Source organism: Sciurus carolinensis, chromosome 8 (genome assembly GCF_902686445.1).
Source record: "Sciurus carolinensis chromosome 8, mSciCar1.2, whole genome shotgun sequence".
Classification (NCBI taxonomy): domain Eukaryota; kingdom Metazoa; phylum Chordata; class Mammalia; order Rodentia; family Sciuridae; genus Sciurus; species Sciurus carolinensis.
Genome location: NC_062220.1, coordinates 105,672,955 through 105,693,180, shown reverse-complemented (window position 1 = coordinate 105,693,180; position 20,226 = coordinate 105,672,955). Strand labels below are relative to the sequence as shown.

Genomic DNA, 20,226 nt, shown 5'->3' with positions numbered 1-20,226 from the left:
TGAAACGACTCCAGTCATGCTTCCTTTCCGGTCACTCGGCAAAATGCTTTCTTGTCAGCGTCACCAAGGGCCTCCGTGCTGGCACTTCAGTGGTGGCTTCTCCATCCTCTTCCTGCGAGATCCATCAGCAGAGCTGAGGTAGATCATCTCCATCCCCCTGAAAAGGGTTTCCATGGCTTCCAGGACCTCCACCTCATCTTCCCCTGCTGACTTGAAACCCCTTCCCAGATCCACGTGCTCAGAGCTCAGTTCTCTCCCTCTTCTCCCACTACACCCTCTCCCTCCTCGGCTTTTAAAAGTCATCTTTGCACCGACAGCTTCCAAATTCATGTTATCCAACCAGACTGCTCACCTCAGCTCCAAACTGGGATCACATCACCCACAGCCTCCTTGAAAGTGTCCCTTGGGCATCTCATTAACGTGCCCAAATTCAGTCTCCTGATTTCCCCCTCCCCCTGGGCCCCACCCCAACACCAGGAAAAACTGTTCCAATCTTTCCCCACTTCAATCAACGGCCACCCCATAGTTCCGATTAGAGTCACCCTTGCCTCCTCTGTGATAACCTTCAAATTATATCAAGAATCCCTCCATGTCCCACCACCTCTGTCACTAACTGTGACTGTGCTAAGCCTGTCACCTGTTGGAGCCACGAATGAGTCATTTTCCTAACTGGCCTCCTGATGACCCTCTGGCCACCATCATTCTGGGCTCAATTGAATGTCCAAAAAGAGTCTCTGGAAACAACACTTAGGTAATGCCATTCCTCCGCTCAGAGTGTCTGGCTGACCATTTCACTCAGATGAAACTCAAACCGTATAATATCGTAGTCAGAATTCTGCAACAGAAGTCACCTAGAATTCTTTCACTTTAACAAACAGAACTGCTTTCCTGTGGCCACTCTTGCCCAGCTCACCGTCCACAGGGCCTAAGAGTCTGCATGTCACAGTCACACCACAGCTCTGATGCTGTTCTCTGCTTTTGACACTTGACAGGATCGTTACCCAGGCACCACATGAATTATTAAGTGACTCTACTAAGAAGGCTATCAACCTTACTTACCCTACTTAGGGATATTAAAAGTATCCATCCTTATAAATGAAGACCGTTATTTTTAACTCTTCTGCATTATAAGTAAGATAACTTGTCAGAACAACTACTGGGACAAACGATATCAAGTAGCTTTTCCAAAAGTCATTGTGTCGATTTTGCATTGTCACCAGGCACATATGGTTCTATCAATAAGCTCTGATACCACAAGCACTGGGTATCAAAATTTTCTTTAAAATTCTAGTTTAATCATTTTTTAAAATAGTGCTTTATTCTATTATAAAGTTCAGTTACTTGTAAGTCATTCCCACTGAAACCTGGTGCATTAACCGAAGGCACTGTGCTTAGAGTCGAAGGTCATGTGGCAGACACGTAAACCACAGCCTAAGTCTGACTTTGGAATGGCTCTAATCCATCTTACCAAGCAACTCTGTGGACCCTACCACCTGCTAGCCTTAACTCATCAACTGCTTTTCACTGACCTTATTTTAGAAAATTAAATTAAAATTAAAACTCATCCCTTAAACCATTCCTAGAGTGGATTTGGCTTTCTCAAATCCAACTCCTACATAATTGTTACTAAAAATCAAATCGTCAAAAAGTAGTGTCGAAAATGCAAATTAAATTTAAGGAGTTGTCAATCATACATCTCTGGACACTCAGTTTTAAACTTTTGTTAAGATACTTACTGTTAAAAAACTGGATCCATAAGAAGAACCTACAATAGAGCAGATTTTAGAGATTTCAGTTCAGTCATCAACCCCAACACATGTGCTAAGTTATCATTATTTGAGTTTTAAAGTCAAATGAAGTATCAGAGTCCTGCCTCCAAAATGGAGATACCCAAGTAGAAGAAAAAAACTGAAGAAAGTCACTGCTGCTGATCTCCAAATCACATAGATATTAAGTAATTTCTTGGAAAAAAAATTTTAACTGATAAATCAAATTTTGATAATTTCTCAAAGGGTATTTTGTTATTTGGTCAGTCTCTAATTCCAGCAGCCATTGTGAGCATTCAAGACAGGACAGATAGAGTGAAGGGAAAACAAAGAAAAAAAGGAAAAAGTTGAAGAGGGAACAAAACATGAAAATGTGATTTTTAGGACAATTTTTTAATTCCACAGACCATGGGAAATGGCTCAAATGAGCGCAAGTTGAAAACAGAGACTTCATCTCAAAATAAAAAATCAGTTCTTTAGGGGTTGTGGCTCAGTGGGAGAGCACTTGCCTAGCATATGTGAGGCACTAGGTCGATTCTCAGCATCACATATAAATGAATGAATAAAATAAAGGCCCATCAACAACTAAAAAAATATTTATAAAGAACTAAAAAAAAAAAAAATCAGCTCTTTTTTCAATAGCATGTGAAAAACCTCATTTAAAAACAAATTCTAGGGACTGGGGTTGTAGCTCAGTGGCAGAGCACTTGCCCAGCATGTGTGAAGCACTGGGTTCAATCCTCTCAGCACCACATAAAGAAAAATAAATAAATGTATTGTGCCCTTCTACAACTAAAAATATTTTTTAAAAACAAATTCTATAAAAGCCGAATGATCGCCTAATAGAGCCTAATGTAAGAAACTCCGTCTTTCAGTGTCAGAAGCCTTGAGGAGCACTTTGGGTCCATCATGAAATCAGCCTTGGGAGGACACAGTCCAATTCCACCCAGGACAAAGGTGACATTTTCTAAAAAATAATAATGCTACATCATCGGAGAAACTTGTTCTTCATTTTTCTGCAAAAGTCTTAACTCCATTTATTTGTACATACTCCATGAAGAAGAAAAGATATTTTATATATATACATATGTATATACATACAACACACATCTATATGCATATGTGTGCTTTTTATATATGTAAAGAGGACTTGGGTCTAGCTCAGTGGTACAATGCTTGCCTTGCATGCATGAGACCCTGGGCTCAATCCCTAGCAACACAGAAAGAAAGGAAAAAATGAAAAAAACAAGTACCAGATTTAGCAAATAAAAAGGAAGAACAGAGAATTCAATTTGAAATTCAGATTTTAAAAATGAATGTTTTTTAATGATATATATATAGCATTTGGGACACAAAAATATTTTTAAAAATATTTTTTATTCAATTCAATTTTAACTCTATGTCCTATATTGTGTCTGGCAGAAATGGACTCAATGGGGGTTGATCAGAAATGGACTCAATGGGATTCAAGCTGGGGGGGTTGATCACTAAACCACCCCTTTAATAAAGCTTGCAGCAGGTGACAGCTGGAACCTGAGAAGACAGGTAATGGTCTTCCCTCTCAGAGGTGCAAACTTCACTTGTGAGTAGAACTCTCTAAGATCTATATCCCTTCTAATTCTATCACAGGTTTATAAATAAGAGTCGAAGTCTCTTATAATGTGGATATTTTTCACAATGAAAAGAAATTACTCTCATTTACAAAATAATCTACCCTAATAATTCCAAAGATTTACAAAGTTAGCTAATCACCCAAGACCAGGATGAAACTGCTAGTAATCCAGTCTACAAGGAGGAGGAAAGGAATCAGAGGGATGTGTTCGCATGTTTGGGGAGGGTGCAGACAGATCTTAAAGATAGGACGAGGAAGCGAAAAAGGAAGACTGGCAACAGAAGAAACATGAGAAGGGAGTGGAACAGGGTACCTGCGGAGACTAAGCAGATGAGAGGCAGCCCCTCGCGAGGTAGGGTATCTTGAGCTCAGCGCAAGGAGGAAGGAACCTCCCCACCCTCCACAACTGGCCGCTGGGAGTCGCGGTGGCCACCAGAGGGCGCACCTTTCACCAAGTCCCACAGGCAGAGCCCACTCAGTAAGGATTTCAGGATTTTAAAACATTCTGAGTCCTCACCTGCCTCGTAAGCTGTGCCCAGACAGGCAGTATCGGTTTCAAGATATTTACTTGCCTGGGGTCTTAGATCTTTGTCTCCAAAGTTTTTGTAAGTTTTTTGCTTTGTCCATTGTTTCACAAATGTCCTCGGCCAGATCCTGCATCTCTTTTAAAAAGGCCACGCTATTCACCTTCCGGTGGTCAGCTGCAGTTTGAAACCTGGAAAAGCTTCAAATAAATAGAATATGTACCACAGGTGGAACTCTTTTGCAGGAATACGTTTCCTCTGTCTCTTTAAGATTTTTGGTATTCTGCAACAAAATGTTTTCAACTCAACTTTTATCAATTTACACTCACAAATACACTTGAGAATACTTGGTCCTCATCCAAAACAGAATTTATCACTTTAAAAAACTGTGAATTTAAAATTAGAAAATTGTTCTCTTCGTTATCTATAAAACTCAACTATTTTATTTTTATTGGCCATTTAATTTTTTTTTTCATTCATTTAAGACATACAGCATGATCTGTACAAGATACAGAGAATCAATACATCAGTGAACAGAACAGACATGATCTTTGCATGAGGAGGAGATCTTTAATGATGGGTTGAGATAGGTGCTATGAGATAGAGTGTAGGCAGAAAAGTTTGTCATAGAGAGGATGCCCACTCTTGTGAGGATATGCAATATTAAGCTGAAACCTGAAAATAAAATGGTCCAGTCATGGAAAGAACTAGGGGGTGTGTTCTGGGCAGAGGGTGTATGTGCAAAGGCCCAGGGGTAAGAAGAAGTTGAAGTATAGGGATCATTCAGGAAGTCAGAAAAGAAACAGGGTCAGCTAATGGAGCCAGAGGACACCTAGCAATGTTGGTTGTAGGAAGAACTTTTCTCTGTACCAAGACAATGGGGAGTTTAGACAGGTTTCACTAGCGACAGTGATTTCAATTCTAAAAGTACCTTCTCAACACTCAAAAATCCATCAGTGTAAGCCCTCACATCCACAGACTAAAAAAGAAATATCACAATCACATTTATATATATATATATATATATATATATATATATATATAAATATAAAATGCAGAAAAGGCATTTGACAAGACCCAATCCCCATTCGAGATTTTTTTAAAAATCTGCAAATGAGGAATAGACGAAAACTAGGAAACTTCCTCAACTTGACAAAAAATATTTATGTAAAAAAAAAAAAACAAACTTACAGCTGTAATCACACTTGGTGATGAGAATCTTAAGATTTTCCCAAGAAGATCAGGAGCAAGGTAAAATAGTCCCTCTCACCACTCCTTTTCAACACTGTACTAAAGTCCTAGCTAAAGCAATAAGCCAAGAAAAGGAAATAAATAAAAGGTAAACAAATTGAGAAAGAAGAAATAAAACTGTCATTGTTCTCAGATGACATAATTGTCTATGTAGAAAATCCAAAAGAATTGAAAAATAAAAATTAAAAAAGAAACTGGAACTAATAAGAGACTATAGCAAGGTTGTAAAATGCAAGGATAAAATGCTAATCGTGTTCCTATGTGCAGCAATGAGCAAGTGGAATTTGAAATTAGAAGAGCCCTCTGGCTGCAGGATAAACATTTCAGGAGTATAAGGGTGGGGAATTCCCAATTAAAAGGTGGTTTTGGAGAAAGAGGAGAGCAGACAGGTTCCAGAACCACTTTGGGTGTTGTAATGAATTCTGCGAACTGTATTAGCCTTGCCTTTTATTTTCTCAATTTCTGATGCTTTGACATCTTGGGGACTTTTGTCCTTGAGGGGCACCCTTCCCAGGGCTACTTAATACCTAGAGACTACACACAACACACCAGACAATCACTGCCATGTCTGTTCACTTCACCCCACCTGACTAAAACAAGGGCTTTTACAGAGAGGGGTTCAAGGAGGACTTCCAGGATACTGGTAGGAGTAGGCAGTGGATGGTGGCTTCTCCTCATGCCTGGTAGAAGTACAAACTCTAGTTTGCAATAACACCCAGGGAGAGGACCCAGAGAACCTGAATCTGGGATTCAGAAGGCAAGGGCTTCAGTGTAAGTGAATATTCAAGACTTTAATCTGTTTTTCTATTAAGGTGTTCCTTGTCTTATTCATTTATGTGCATGATTTGTGTTTTAAACAGTATCTTTTTTTGTTTTTATTTTTATTTTTAATTGGCAATATGGAGACATGGTAAAAACAAATTTTAATGGTGCAAGTAGGAATATATTGAAAAGTTATCTTTCTTCCAACTCTATTACCAGTATTCTAGTTCCCATTCCCTGAGGCAGTCTTTGATGTCAGCTTCTCATGTGTCCTTCTCTACTTATCAATCTGCTTGTTAAACAGTATCCTTTAATCATTTTGTAAGAAATATTTTCCCCAGTGTACTGGCCTTTATTTTAATTCAGTGTTGAGCAATGTTAATCCTGAAAGACAGTAGATGTACATTGTTTTAAAATGTATTTCCATAAGAGTACAGATGAGCAAAGAATAAGACTAGAAATCATATGCAGTCCAATTCTAAGAGAATAGTTAAATACACAACAGCATATGTTTTTGAAAAGATTTTCTTTCCCATTTAAAAATAGGCCTCTTAGTGAGGTGTTCAGAGTGAGTGGTCACCTGGAAATCTGTTAAAAACACTGACTCTGGGGTCTACTCTCTGCAATTACCACTCACGGGTGCTAGCTGCTGTCCCATGAATCTGTATTATAACTCAAACCTCCCAGAAATTCCATGGAAGACCATTCATGGATTAATCTAACATCACAGGAAAATGCAGACTTTAATTCTAACTAGAAAATGAAAGCGTTGCTGCATTTTTCTTAACTTTGCAAATATCAGGTAAAGAAATAAATGTGATGTACTAGTAAACAAGAGAAAATATTCTCATGACCTTGGAAATTAGCACTGTGTACCTGTTTGTGTCTAATCTCAAAGGCAGTAGGAATTTCTTTTTAATCAGTAAAACGACTGATCTGAAATAAAGCAGGACATCACAAGTTACTGAACACCTGTTAAAGTTACAAGTGTCCAGTTAAATTTAGCATATCCAAAAGGGAAAAAAAAAAACATAAAAAGGAGGAGAATATTTCCTGATTGTTGAACCTTCTGGATATTTCCAACTTCATGTCTTTATTTTACAAATGTGAGAAGATTAAAAGTGGATTAACGGTAGTCAACACATAAATCTACCATGAAAGAATAACAATGTTCATGTGGTGAAGAGTTATAGTGAAATCCCTTCCACAAACATTCATTGTCTTTAAGTCCTCACAACCTATAATAAAGCCAGAGCAGGTTCGACAAACATATATGGATGAATAAAATAAACTCAGTGCCTTTCAGGTCACATCTCTGTTAGAGATGAAGACCTAAGTGTATTTGCTAAAAGCAACCAGACTGTGAGCTACAAAGCCAAGTCCAGGTCACAGAGGTCATGTCCTGCCACAGGAGGCTGCTGCACCCCATGGAAATCTCACCTTTTAAATCTGACCTTCCACTTGAGTGAGTCAGAACTGCAAAATCACAACAGGAAATCACTTGCTACTTCTCTGTGGAGGCCTTGCATTAAAGGCTAAAAGTGACCTCTGAAAGCCATAACTGGTGATCCACACTCCCATTACTCACCCAAATGTGGGCCTTTCCTGGGAAAACATCCAATTATCAGATTATAGAGATTGATGTAATTCAAGATGAGTTTCCCCTATAATAATGAACTGATTTTATGTTCTTTTTCTTTACTATTATTTCAAAAGTACCACAATGTGTTCTTAAGCCTGGATTAGAAATTACTACTAGCATGAGAAATGTTTATAACAGAAAGAAAATACTTAGAAAATCCTTAATCAAACATTGATGAGAGAGAATCCTAAGCACCAGAGAATTTCAGCACTGCAACAGGATCCCAAGCTGAGCAATTTCCTCCTTTCTGAGTCCAGTTCCTTTCTTAGACTTCTATTATGAAATGCTTGACTTTGCCAGGCAGGAAAAAAGTTGTAAAGGGAAGAAAAGACCATGAAGATCAGAATGCAAGAGAAGGTCACTTGGCAGAAATGACCAAACTTTCTCAGACCTCAGACTAACACCAAGAATCACCCCTCAAAGGCCCAACTGCCAAACCTCACACCTAGATGCATCCAGGCACTTCCACAAGGGACCTGATGATCCAGTTGTGGTAAGGGCCTCAGAAAGCATGGTGCAGTCCTCAGTTTGTAGATGTGGAGACTGAGACCCAGTGAGAAGCCTGACGTGGTCAAATTATATTGCAAACAATTCCATCCTTGGAAAATCATCTTTAAAATAAAATCATGATATTGTCCCACCTAGCAGGGTTGGCAAAAGCATTTCTAGAAATGAGAATGTGGGTCAGTAGCAGTGCAAGAAGGACTTTGAGGCTGCTGCTGCTATAAAAAAACACTGATTCTTCACTTGGGCCTGCAAATGTCAAAAAACTTGACATCTGTGCCTCCATGTTGCATTTGTCTATTTGGCTCTGATTCCAGGATCCTTTGCTATGATTCAGGAACAACAGGTCTGATAGATAAAAATGTAATGAATCAAAACTTTCTTACCACCAGGCAACTTTCTTACCACCTCCCACAATGCCCTGCCTGACCGATCCCGAGACCATGATCGACCAGATCACAGTTTAGCCAAGACTGCTTGACTGTGCACATTTCTGGCTCCCTTGTCTATTTAATCTGGAAGCTCATGTCAGTACTCCCCAAGACAGCGAAGCCTCGGTCCCCTTTGTCCAGTATAGCTATGCCGATTGGTGTTTCTTTGGTGCTTTTCACTATTCCCCTTTCCATTTAGTTTTTAGGGTAAGTGACCAGACCTGATTTGTTGGGACCCCCAGAGTTGGTCCTCTGGCCTACAACTCTAGTAACATCTATCGTATAGTTAATGCAGGTAGGAGAGGCAGTGTCTCCTAAGAGCTACGAAAACAAGTCAGCCATGGAAGCAGTATGATTTTTCTGTCTTAGAACTTTTACCAATTTTTACTTACTAGTTTTTACTTACTAGTTTATGAATACAAATTTCTTATTGAATTGGGATTATTTCTAAAACAATCAGATCCACAGGCAGAAATAATTCTCATAAAAATTCTGCTGTGGCCAGTAGCTTTCCTATGTTCAAATAGGAATACACGACCAGTGTAATTCCACATCAGGTACAACCACAAGAATGGGAGGATGGACTCCATGTGTGTATGATATGTCAAAATCCATTCTACTGTCATATATACCTAAAAAGAACAAATTATTCTTACTGAAGAACAAAGTCAATTCCATAAGATCGTCCTCCGTATGACTCCACTTGTATAACACTCTCAAAATGACAAAACCAGGGAGACATAAGCTGGATTAGTTATTGCTGGGCACAAGAAGGCAGTGAGTGAGTGTGTCTCATGTGTGAGCATGAGAGTTAGGGTTGATGGAACAATTCTAGATCTTGATTGTGACCGTGGTTACATGGGCCTGTACAAGGGATCACATTGCATGGAAATCACACGCACACAGATGTATGCATGTAAAATGGAGGAAAACTGATTAGGTCTGTAATTTATCCACCAGTATTTTACCATTATCTATTTCAAAGTTTTGATATTGTATGATATCAAACGAAAACTACTCTAAGATTTCATCTCCCTCCAATCGGAATAACAATTATCAAGAATACAAGCAGCAATAAAAGCTGTTGAGGATGTGGGGGTTGAGGATGCAACCTTTATGGAGAGTAGTATGGAGATTCTTCAGAAAACTTGGAATGGAACCAGCATTTGATCCAGTTATCCCACTCCTTGACTTATACCCAAAGGACTTAAAATCAACATACTACAGTGAGGCAACCACATCAATGTTCATAGCAGTGAAATTGACCATAACTAAAATATGGAACCAAACTAGATGCCCTTCAACAGATGAATGGATAAAGAAAATTAAATTAAAACTTCACTCAGTTATGTCCCCTATGTCAGAATGGCAAAAACCTAGGAGTTCGGCACCATCTTCTATTGGATTCATTTGGGAAACAGATATCCTTGTACTTAAGAAGTGAGAATGCAAGATATTACAATCTCATAGAGGGTTATTTGGAGAACACCAACAAAATCAAGGTGTACTTAGCTCTTGTCCCACAATTCTACTTTTAAGAAAACTCCTATAGATAATTCTGTTCTAGTACAAATCATAAACCATGAGAAAATTGTCAAAGAAGGGTACAATTATTGTCAATAGTAGAGAAAAATAGAAATAATCTGAAAGGCTTAATTTACATAAAGAAGGCAATAAAACAAGAAAATGGAAGTAAAAAAGAGATGGCACAAGTAGAAATTAAATAGCAATATTTAAATCCAGTATATTAACTGTTAGTGACCTAAACGTAAGGCAAACTTTGTCAGACTATGCTAATTTTAAATATAAAGCACATACAGCTAAAAAGTAAATAGATGATAAAAGATGTGCAAACTCCAACCAAAGGAAATCTCCCCTGACTATGTAAATATCAAAGTAGACTTCAAAGCAAGGAATATAACAGGGAATAAAGAGGTTGTACGTGATCATATAATATGTATTACATATGTTACATAGTATATATAAAAAGGCTAATATAATCACATTGTGTGCATTCACTAAGTATACATGCATTTGCCTGTCATTATAGATGAGTCAGTGAAGAAGATATGCATGCATGTACATCGGCTCTTCAGAGGAAAGGAAACAAAAACTAATAGAACTAATATTAGTAGAACAAAAAAAGAACTAATAGAACAAAAAAAAGAAGACATTTGTGATTGGAGATTTCAATTCCTTTCTCCGTAATTTATAAAGCACATAGACCGAAAATCAGTAAGATATTGATGATTTGCACAGTGTTCCACCCAACAACAACAGAAAGCATTCTTCAGACACACATTAAATACTAATCAAAGGAGGTAACAAGCCAAGGCCAGAAAACAAGCCTCAACAGATGGTAGAAAGTCAAAAGCACATGGGCTCTTCCCTGACCACAGTGGAATTAAGTATAAATCAATAACAAGGATCTCAGGAAATTTTTCAAATACTCAGAAGCCAAACATCTGACCTACAAATACAACCCCTGGGTCAACAATGAAAACACAGTGAAAAATCAGTTAATATTTTGGACTTAATACAGAGGAAAACACAACATTTCAAAATCTGTGGGATGAAAAGCTGTGTTCTGAGGGGAATATATGACTTTGGGAGTTTGTATTAGAAAAGCTCCATAATAAATGACTTAATTTAAATAAGGTAGACACAGAAGAACACACTAAATCCTAAGGAAAGAGATAGAAGTCTTCTGGATATGAAAGGAAATTTTTAAAATAATATTTTCTCATTGTATGGTCACGTACATATAAAATCCAAAGGACATATTTAAGCCACTAAAAGTAATGGCTCATATTTTTGAAAATCTAAAAATAATACCAAAAAATCATGAAATACTTAGGAATATATTTCATGAAGTATGTATAAAACTGAAAACTGCAAAGACATTACTTTTTTGCTGGAGTACTGAGGCCTAACGCCAGGGGGCGCCCTACCATTGTGCTACATCTCCGGACCTTTTTATTTTTTGAGACAGGGTCTTGCTAAATTGCTGAAGCTGGCCTCAAATTTGCAATCCTCCTGCCTCAGCTTCCTGAGTCACTGGGACTATACGCATGTGCCACTGCACCCAGAGACAGACATGTCCAGCTCATGGATTAGAAAATGCAGTGTTAATGGCAATTCCCTTCCCACTAATCTATAGACTAAATGAAATTCCCTGGGACAACATACAACTTTACACCTAGTTGGGTAGCTATAAGCCAAAAAACAGAAGTATGAATATTGGTGAAAATGTAGATAAATTGAACCTCGTTCACTGTCAGTGAGAAGGAGTCACTTTGAAAAACCATCTGACCAGTTTTTCGAAGTGTTAAACAGAAGTCTTAGACAACCTAACATGCACCAAAACAACGTAAATAAAAGCACACCTCTGAACACAAACTTGTACATGAATTTGCCAGCATTGTTCACAATAGGCAAAAAGAGGGAAGAACTCAAATATCATCACTGGATAATAGATAGATTTGTCAGCATTAAAAAATAATGCAGTATTGGCAGATGCTATATCATTGATGAACATTATGCTAAATGAAAGAAATCAATTGCCAAAACATTTAAAAAGTAAATTTAACAATTTTCACAAATACAAAATGTTCCAAGCAGTCAAATCTAGAGAGACAGAAAGTAGGTTAGGGAAAGCCCAGCACTAGTGGTAGGGAAGATTGGGGGAAATAAAGAGTGAATGCTAAGGGATACAGATTTTTCTTTTGGGAGTGATGAAAATATTCTAATTTGGTGATGATCAAATTTAGCTGTGCTTGCACAACCCTGAATATGCCAAAAACTACTGAATTACACAAATGGGTCAATTGTGGTATTGTAAATTAAATCTCAGTAAGACTTTTTCTGGAAATATTGTTCCAATCAAAATCTTAGTAGACTTTTTTTGTACAAATAAAGAAACTGATTTTTAAATCCATATGGAAAGCCAAAGGACATAAAGAGCCAAAGTAATTTTGAAAAGGAGCAAAGTTGAGGAATTTATACTAGCTGATTTGTGCTACCTGATGTCAACTTTCTCTGAAGCTGCAGTTACTGAGAGTATTGATCCAGGGAGAGTCAAATCACAAAGGTCAATGAAAAAAGGAGAGTCTGAAAAGAGATCTCCACACTGTCATCAGATCCACTAATTTCCACCAAACACACAAGTGTATTTTGGTGGGATAGGATCATCCTTTAAACCAATGGTACCAGAACTGCATCTCTATATGTAAGTAGGATAAACACTAATGTTTACTTCATACCATATGCATATAATAAACTCAAAATGAATTGTATATAGAGCAAAAGCAGAAGTTAAACTTCTAAATCTTCTTAAAGAAAATGGAGGAGAAAACCTTAATTATTTTTCTGTTGGGCAAATGTTTATTGAACAGAGAAAAATACCAAAAAAAAAAAAAAAAGCACAAAATAAATTTAATTTCATCAAGATGAAAAGACTTTGCTCTTCAAAGGATGGGTCAGAAATTGGAAGAAAATATTCGTGACACATATGTCTGATAAAATGTGAAGAACTCTTAGAATTCAACATAACCAAAAAATAGAATAATTATGAGATTCGAACAGATACTTCATACACAAAAATTCAAATGGTCAATAGCTTCATGAACAAAAAATGTTCGAGACCATTCATGATCAGGAAAATGCAAATGAAAACTATCATCAAACAAAATTATACAACCACATAATGACTAAAATTAATAAATAAATTAGCACAATATCAAGCATTGGCAAGGACACGGAACAATGAGACTGGGGACTGAACCCAGGGTTTCGTGTATGTTAGGCAAGTACTCTACCACTGAGCCACATCCCAACTTAGTTGCTTGAGCTCTTATATATTGATATTGGCAGTGTAAAATTCCAGTTTGGAAAATAGGGTAGAAATTTATTATGCAGCTAAAAATACATCCAAACTGTTCCACTCCTAGGTATTTTCCAGGAAAACAAATTAAAATATCTGTCAACACAAAGACTTTTTTTTAATACTCATAGCAGCTTTCTGTGTATTTATTAATAAATAGGCAAACTGGAAATAACCCAAAAGTCCAGGGATATGTGGTGAATGGATAAAGAAATTGAGGCTTATCCATACAATTGAATGCTTCTTAGCAATTTAAAAAGGAATGAATTACATTTTACTGGCTGAAAGAAGCCAAACTCCAAAGGCATGTCTTTTATATGAATTTCTAGGAAAGGTCAGTCAGAGCTGGATAACAGAAAGAAACCAAATTGTTGCTGAGACAGAAAGAGGGTGAAGTGTGAGTAGGTCCAATGTGGGGTGGGGCACAGAAGAATTTAGGGAAATAATAGAATTGCATTATATCTTGATCATGGTGGTGGTTACACAGGTGCATAGACAGGTCAAAACTCATGGGAATGCATTCTTAAAAGCATAAAGTAACTAGGAAAATAAATAACAAGAGATAGATCTGGTCTTTGTGGTAGGGGGGACCTACAACCCTATATTAAAAAACATGAAGAAATTCTAAGTATATTAAATAATACATCAAGATAGCAGGATTCAATACCACTCTAGTCAGAATCAGTTTCCCCAGCTCTCCACTAAGGGGCTTGGAAATAGACCCTGGGACCATTGGGTTTTTCTTAGTGCAGAGGTCACTGTGAATCGTGAGGAAGTAACTGACCATCTCAGGAGCTGTCTGCATACAGTACAGGAAGGATCTTGATTATGGGAAGTCTGGGAGGATGAGGACAATAGAAAAAGAAAGTAGAGGACTCCATAGAAGACACTGAGATACGGAGGAGAGATAATCATCACTGCAGAAGGGTTCCAAGGGGCAGGGATAAGGCAAGAAAGTCCTTTCACCCTGCCTCCATGTCAGTGCTTCTCCATGTCAGCAAAGCCTTTCAGAGACAAGGATCAACCAATCTAGATGCTCTTCAACAGATGAATGGATAAAGAAAATGTGGTACATATACACAGTGGAATATTACTCAGCCATAAAAAAGAATGACTTTATGGTTTTGCGGGTAAATGGATGGATCTGGAGACATCATACTAAGTGAAATAAGCCAATTCCCAAAAAAACAAAGACTGAATGTTGTCTCTGATGTGTGGATGCTAACACACAACAAGGGCAGAGAGAACAGAAGTTCATTGCATCAGACAAAGAGGAATGAAGGGAAAGGAGGGTGGACGTGAATAGGAAAGACAGTAGAATGAATTGGACATAATTTTGCTATGTTCATATATGAATACACCACTAGTGAAACTCCATATCATGTACAATTATAAGAATGGGATCTGTAGTTAGAATAAGTTATATTCCATGTATGTATAATATATCAAAACACACTCTACCATCATGCGTATCTAAAAGAACAAAAACAACAACAACAACAAAAAGAAACAAGGATCGAATTCTAGCTGCTTTGGATGGAGGAAGGAAGTTTCAGCTCCTCAGAAAGAAGCTGGACCCTGGGACAGAGAATATTATAAAGGAGAGACTAACAAAATTTGGAAGGCACTCTAAAAGAGTATCCAAAGAATGCAAAACACACTAGGAAGCTGAAAGGTGGAGAAGCGGCAGCAGGCAAAGACCAAACAAGACTGAGCAGGAAGCCGTGTTACAAAGGGTCCAGAGAGCCCAAGATGGTGCTTAAAGGATCTGGGTACAGTTGACATTGGAGATAAACAAAAATGAAAATGTCGGTGACCACAAAATGGGAAGAGCTGGAATTCACTGGGAAGTGGTGAAAAGATATTCCAAGGAGCTGGGAGAGAAAGACTCAGCAACTGACGTAGGATGAGCAAGAAGGGCACCAGGCACTGTTTATGAGCATGAACAAGGGTCCAGCCTGGCTGTCAATCAGTTCCTAAGACGCCGACTGTGGGAAGGGACCGAGGCAGCTTTAGACAGCACAGGCATATTCTAAAGCATTTTACATTTACTTTTATGCTCTGTTTTTATCTTAAAATAGGAATGGTCCCTAACACTCCATGGGAACATCTGCCTAATCCGCTGAAGGAAATGATTCCTGTTTTGCTCTGAAATCCTCTTATTAGAGTGAAGGGGACAACCCCTGAACACCCAGGAATGAGGAAGCTGGTTTGCATAATCAGAACCTGCAACACCTGATACTGGAAATTTTCATCCAAAATGAAACTTCCCCAGGGAATAATAAAGTCATGGAAATTCATGGACTACATTAACTCAAATAATGTTTAAGTAGACTTGAAGGGAAAACATTTGTTTTCAGGTACTTTTAAAGTGAGACAGCACAAAAATAAACAGAAGTGACTATTCATTTATGGCTTTGAGCTTCAACTGCATTCACACTTGAACAGTTAAGAGAACAAAGGGGAAGTGCGGGTTACAGTGACCGGGTGAAACCAGATGCAAGCTTTGACCGATGCATTTCTTTGCTCTTCCTTCTCTTTCTTTCTCGATGTTCCCACTTTTCTTACTCCTTATGATTTTCTTTCTCTATTTCAGCTTGCATTCCTTACACCTTGCCTTGGGCACTACTAGACACTGTGAGTAATTTTATTCTTGATTTTCAAAGTCAAAGGTTTAGTGAGGCTGGCAAATTATTCAACTATCATGCTGGCCATGTGCTGTGAAGAACTCTCATGAAGTTGATTTTGTAATCCCTGAGTTTCTGCAAATCAGATGAGGATGTTGAAGAGGAAGAGCACAGCAGAAAGAAGGAAAGGAAAAAAAGAAAGAAATTTAAAAAGAAAAATTATTTTCTAATGTCAAAAATATCTTACAGTTGTTATAACCATTGTACTAAGAATTTGTTATTAGCTCCTGCTGGTTGCATGTGTCTGTGCTATGCATTGCACTAGATATTTTCCATAGTTTTCCTTGAATATCCAGTACACTTGAGGCTGGTGAGTGAGAAAGCTGAGATGCAGAGATGCAGAGAGATGGTGCAGATTCACAAGAACCAAAAGATCATAGAGCCAGGAATGTGTGTATAAAAAAATCACAAAAAACCAAAGACTGAGTGTTTACCCTGATAAGTGGAGAATGATATATAATGGGGGGGGCGGGGCAGATGAGAGAAGAATGGAGGAACTTTGGATTATGTAAAAGGAAATGAGAGGGAGAGGGGTATGAAAAATGGTGGAATGAGACAGACATCATTACCCTACGTACATGTATGATTACACGAATAGTATGAATCTGCATCGTGTACAACTATAGAAATGAAATGATGAACCCCATTTGTGTACAATGAATCAAAATGCAGTCTGTAAAAAATAAAAATGAATAAATAATTTTTTTAAAAAACTCTATTCTTCCCATCTCAACCTCATTTAAACTTCCCATTCTGTGTAAGGTACAGATAAAACACCCAAAATGAAAATGCTGATAAGGATTCCAGAGTGCTTCCCAGGAAGAAAGAGTTCTGTATGTATACTCTCTCTTCATACACACACCACACACACACACACACACACACAGATACACACACACATGAACAGATCATGGAACTTTTCAGGATTATGATTCTATACTTGAAATTTCAAATGATTCTTTAAATCATATTTTTATATTACGTGGCTATAAAATATAAGCACCTGCTATGCTCTGAATATCTGCACGCCCCCAACTTTGCATGTTAAACTGAAACCCCTCAGATGATATAGGAGTTGGGACCTCTGGGAGGCCTTTAGTTCCTGGAGGTGGAGTCTTTGTGAATAAGATTAGTGCCCTCGTAAAACAGACTACGGAGAGACTGCTCCAGCCTTTGCCCATGTGAGGACACAGCTAAAAGGTGCAATCTGTAAAGAACACACCCTCACCAGACACGGAAACTGCTGGTGCCTGGATCTTGGACTTCTCAGTCCCAAGAATTGTGAGAAATAAATGTGTATTTATTAATCTCCCCAGTTTATAATTGTGTTATAACAGTTCCAATGGGCCAAGACGGCACCATTTATAACTACTGTACAGTTGGGTCCAAATTATCTGGGAACTTTTAGTTTTCTTCTTGTAACTTAAAGTTGAAAGAGATCTTATAATTTAACACTTGCTTCATATTTAAATGCCACAGATTGTTTAATACCAATGAGTATAGATATAGTAAAATCCACATCTAGACCTAATAAATTCATACTATCATGAGCAACTAGTCACTTTTTTCCATTCTTTACCTGGGAGGACTTTCCAGAACATTCCAGGTTCTTCACTTGGAATGTCTTCACTTTGACACTTCTTACTTGAAATACCTCCTGCTCTTTCTTCTCTCAATTTCCAATGCCAACTAATGCCATAGGCAACTTCAGCATAGCTCAGCATTGAGAGAACTGAAAAAGGTATCATACCTACCATGCAGTCCAGTTAGGTGGCAAGGCAGAGGAGAAAGAGCTGACGGATCTCAGATGAAGACAGGAATCCTAGACAACTAATAACCCAGTAGGTAGCTCAAAAAAATGCTTGTTTGGGGGAACCTTGGCGCCAAAATGAAAAACTGACTAAGCAAGTAATTTTGAAGTCAAGAGTTTTAATGGACTGAAAATAAACTATTACATGCAAATGGGATTTGCTCATCAGCATTCTGAGTCTTGAAATAGTTTCCTGTATAAAAGACACTAACCATTAGTTGGAGTCATTATTATGTAAATTTGAATTTAATAAAACGGATTTCCTTTAAGTTCTAAATTCTGCACTTTTCATGATCCCACATTATTAAGACTGTCCTAAGAGCAAGCTTCCTGCTGTGTGAGTCAACTTCCCAGAATTCTGTAAAGGATATTTGTGTTTCTCTTACCGAAAATGGTGTTCCATGGACCCTTCAAAGCTGGAGTTCCTGCACTTTGACCCGGTGTTACAAAGAAGTCCCTGGACAAAGGGCATAACGCCCCGACTGGGCAGATCACGGGGTTGCAAGTAACCTGGACACAGATGCAAGGAAGAAATGAGACCATACCCCTGCTACCAGAAATGGAATACCGATTAAGCTAGAATCATAAGGTGTAATGTCAAATTATTATATTATTAACCCTTTTATTACTTGGAGGACTCCATCCCAAAATGAAAACCCTTTATACTAAACACCTGTCCCCCAGGGTCTGCATACTTCCCTGTTCATGGAGTGGCAATACCTCTGTTGTACCGCCAAGCCCCTCAGGCAAAGCCCTTTGCAAACCAGTCATGGATGGAAAGAATAAGACTAGATGCTTCTTTCCCATCTCTTCTAAGTTGGGACTATTAAAGTTTGGGCAAAAGTTCCAAGTTTAGTGGAACTTGATTTCTGAAATGTTTAAGTGTATTGATAAATATCCTATAATGCAAAACTGGTTTTCTTCACTGGATAGAATCAAAGACTTTTCAGGACAAACATTGCTACAATGAGTGACCTTCCTTCATAAAGTACTGATTACACATGCCCTAATCCCACCTGCCCTTCACTCCCCAGAAGGGTGGGAACAGTCATCCCCTGATGACTGCAGGCAACTTGGACATTACTGATCACTATGCTGTAGTGCATGAAACCCTGGTGACAGCCAGGTGTCTGGTTTGATCTGGGAGATTATCTCACTTCCTAAAATGTGGAGACACACTCTGCCTAGTGTTTAGCACAATACTTGCCCAGAAAAGATATTCACTAAATGTTTGATGATTGAATCAATGAACAGACATTGAATGAATGAATGAATGAATGAATGAATGATGAAAAATAAATTTTTAGACTTTTAAGCTAAGGGGAAAATGTACTTCTTAGTAGACCCATGGCCCAGTGTTCTAGAATAGGAGACCTTAAAGGGATTAGAGGCCAAATCTCAGCAAGCAATAGAAGGGTCATTTCCCTAGCTTTACTTCTGTGTCCCCTTTCTCTCAGGAACATGTCAAGAATGGTAGCAACCACAGTGAGGCAATGAGTCCGAGATTGAGGACTCTAGCCCTGACCCAAACACACTTGTTTCCTACGTGGACCCCCATCATGATACTTTTATTACTGTATTCTGATGGTCTATCCCTCCAGCAAACTCTGTAAAGGCAAGGGAACACCTGGTTCACCATTTTATCCTCAACAAGTTCTGGGACACAAAAGGCACTGGATACATATTTACTGAATAAATAAATAAATCTATAAAATAGGAACTCAGCAAAGCTTTTTCGCTTATCCTAAATGGAGGCTATCCCAACGTGCAATACATAATGCAGTCTTCAAACAACAAAGAGCTACTAGGACCATTTCTTTTCCTATATATAAAATCTAAATATAACAGACAACCTATTTTAGACAAATCTCCAATATTCTATAATCATTTATTCAAGAGAAATTTGCAGAGTTGACTACATTATATATGTCTCAAGTGGCATAGTAAAATAGAAACAGAAAAGGCTATTATTTCTCAAGGGATGTTGCTGTTGAGGTTTCCAATCAGAGAGACAAATGGTCTGACAGATGTTCCCAGAGCACAGGGAGTTATCAGGGATGGTTTATCAGAGCCTCGCTGACATGACTGCCATCACCATCACTGTCTCCACTGTTTCCACCATCTCTTCACCGTCAATACCATGTTGTAAACTGAAATGCATTTCCCATTTTTAACCTCTTGTTCCACTTTTCCCACATTTAAATGGCTTATGTCCCTAGGTCCAAAACGATTCAGTTTAGTTGAGCAAATGGGTGACTATCATTTTTAACTAAAAAAAAAAAAAAAAAAAAATCTAAATTGCTGCTTATGCAGACATAACTCAGATGTATTGCTACTGTCAGAATGGAACACTAT

General features: G+C 38.1%; 1 protein-coding gene across 1 annotated transcript in view; it reads right to left on the bottom strand.

Annotated features, from left to right (window-relative positions):
• Abca13 (ATP binding cassette subfamily A member 13) overlaps window positions 1-20,226 on the bottom strand; it is a 475,698-nt gene that overhangs the window by 433,628 nt on the left and 21,844 nt on the right. Inside the window, 3 exon segments of the mRNA XM_047562044.1 lie at window positions 1,737-1,765; window positions 3,951-4,102; window positions 18,258-18,381. Coding sequence (XP_047418000.1) covers window positions 1,737-1,765; window positions 3,951-4,102; window positions 18,258-18,381 — 305 coding nt within the window.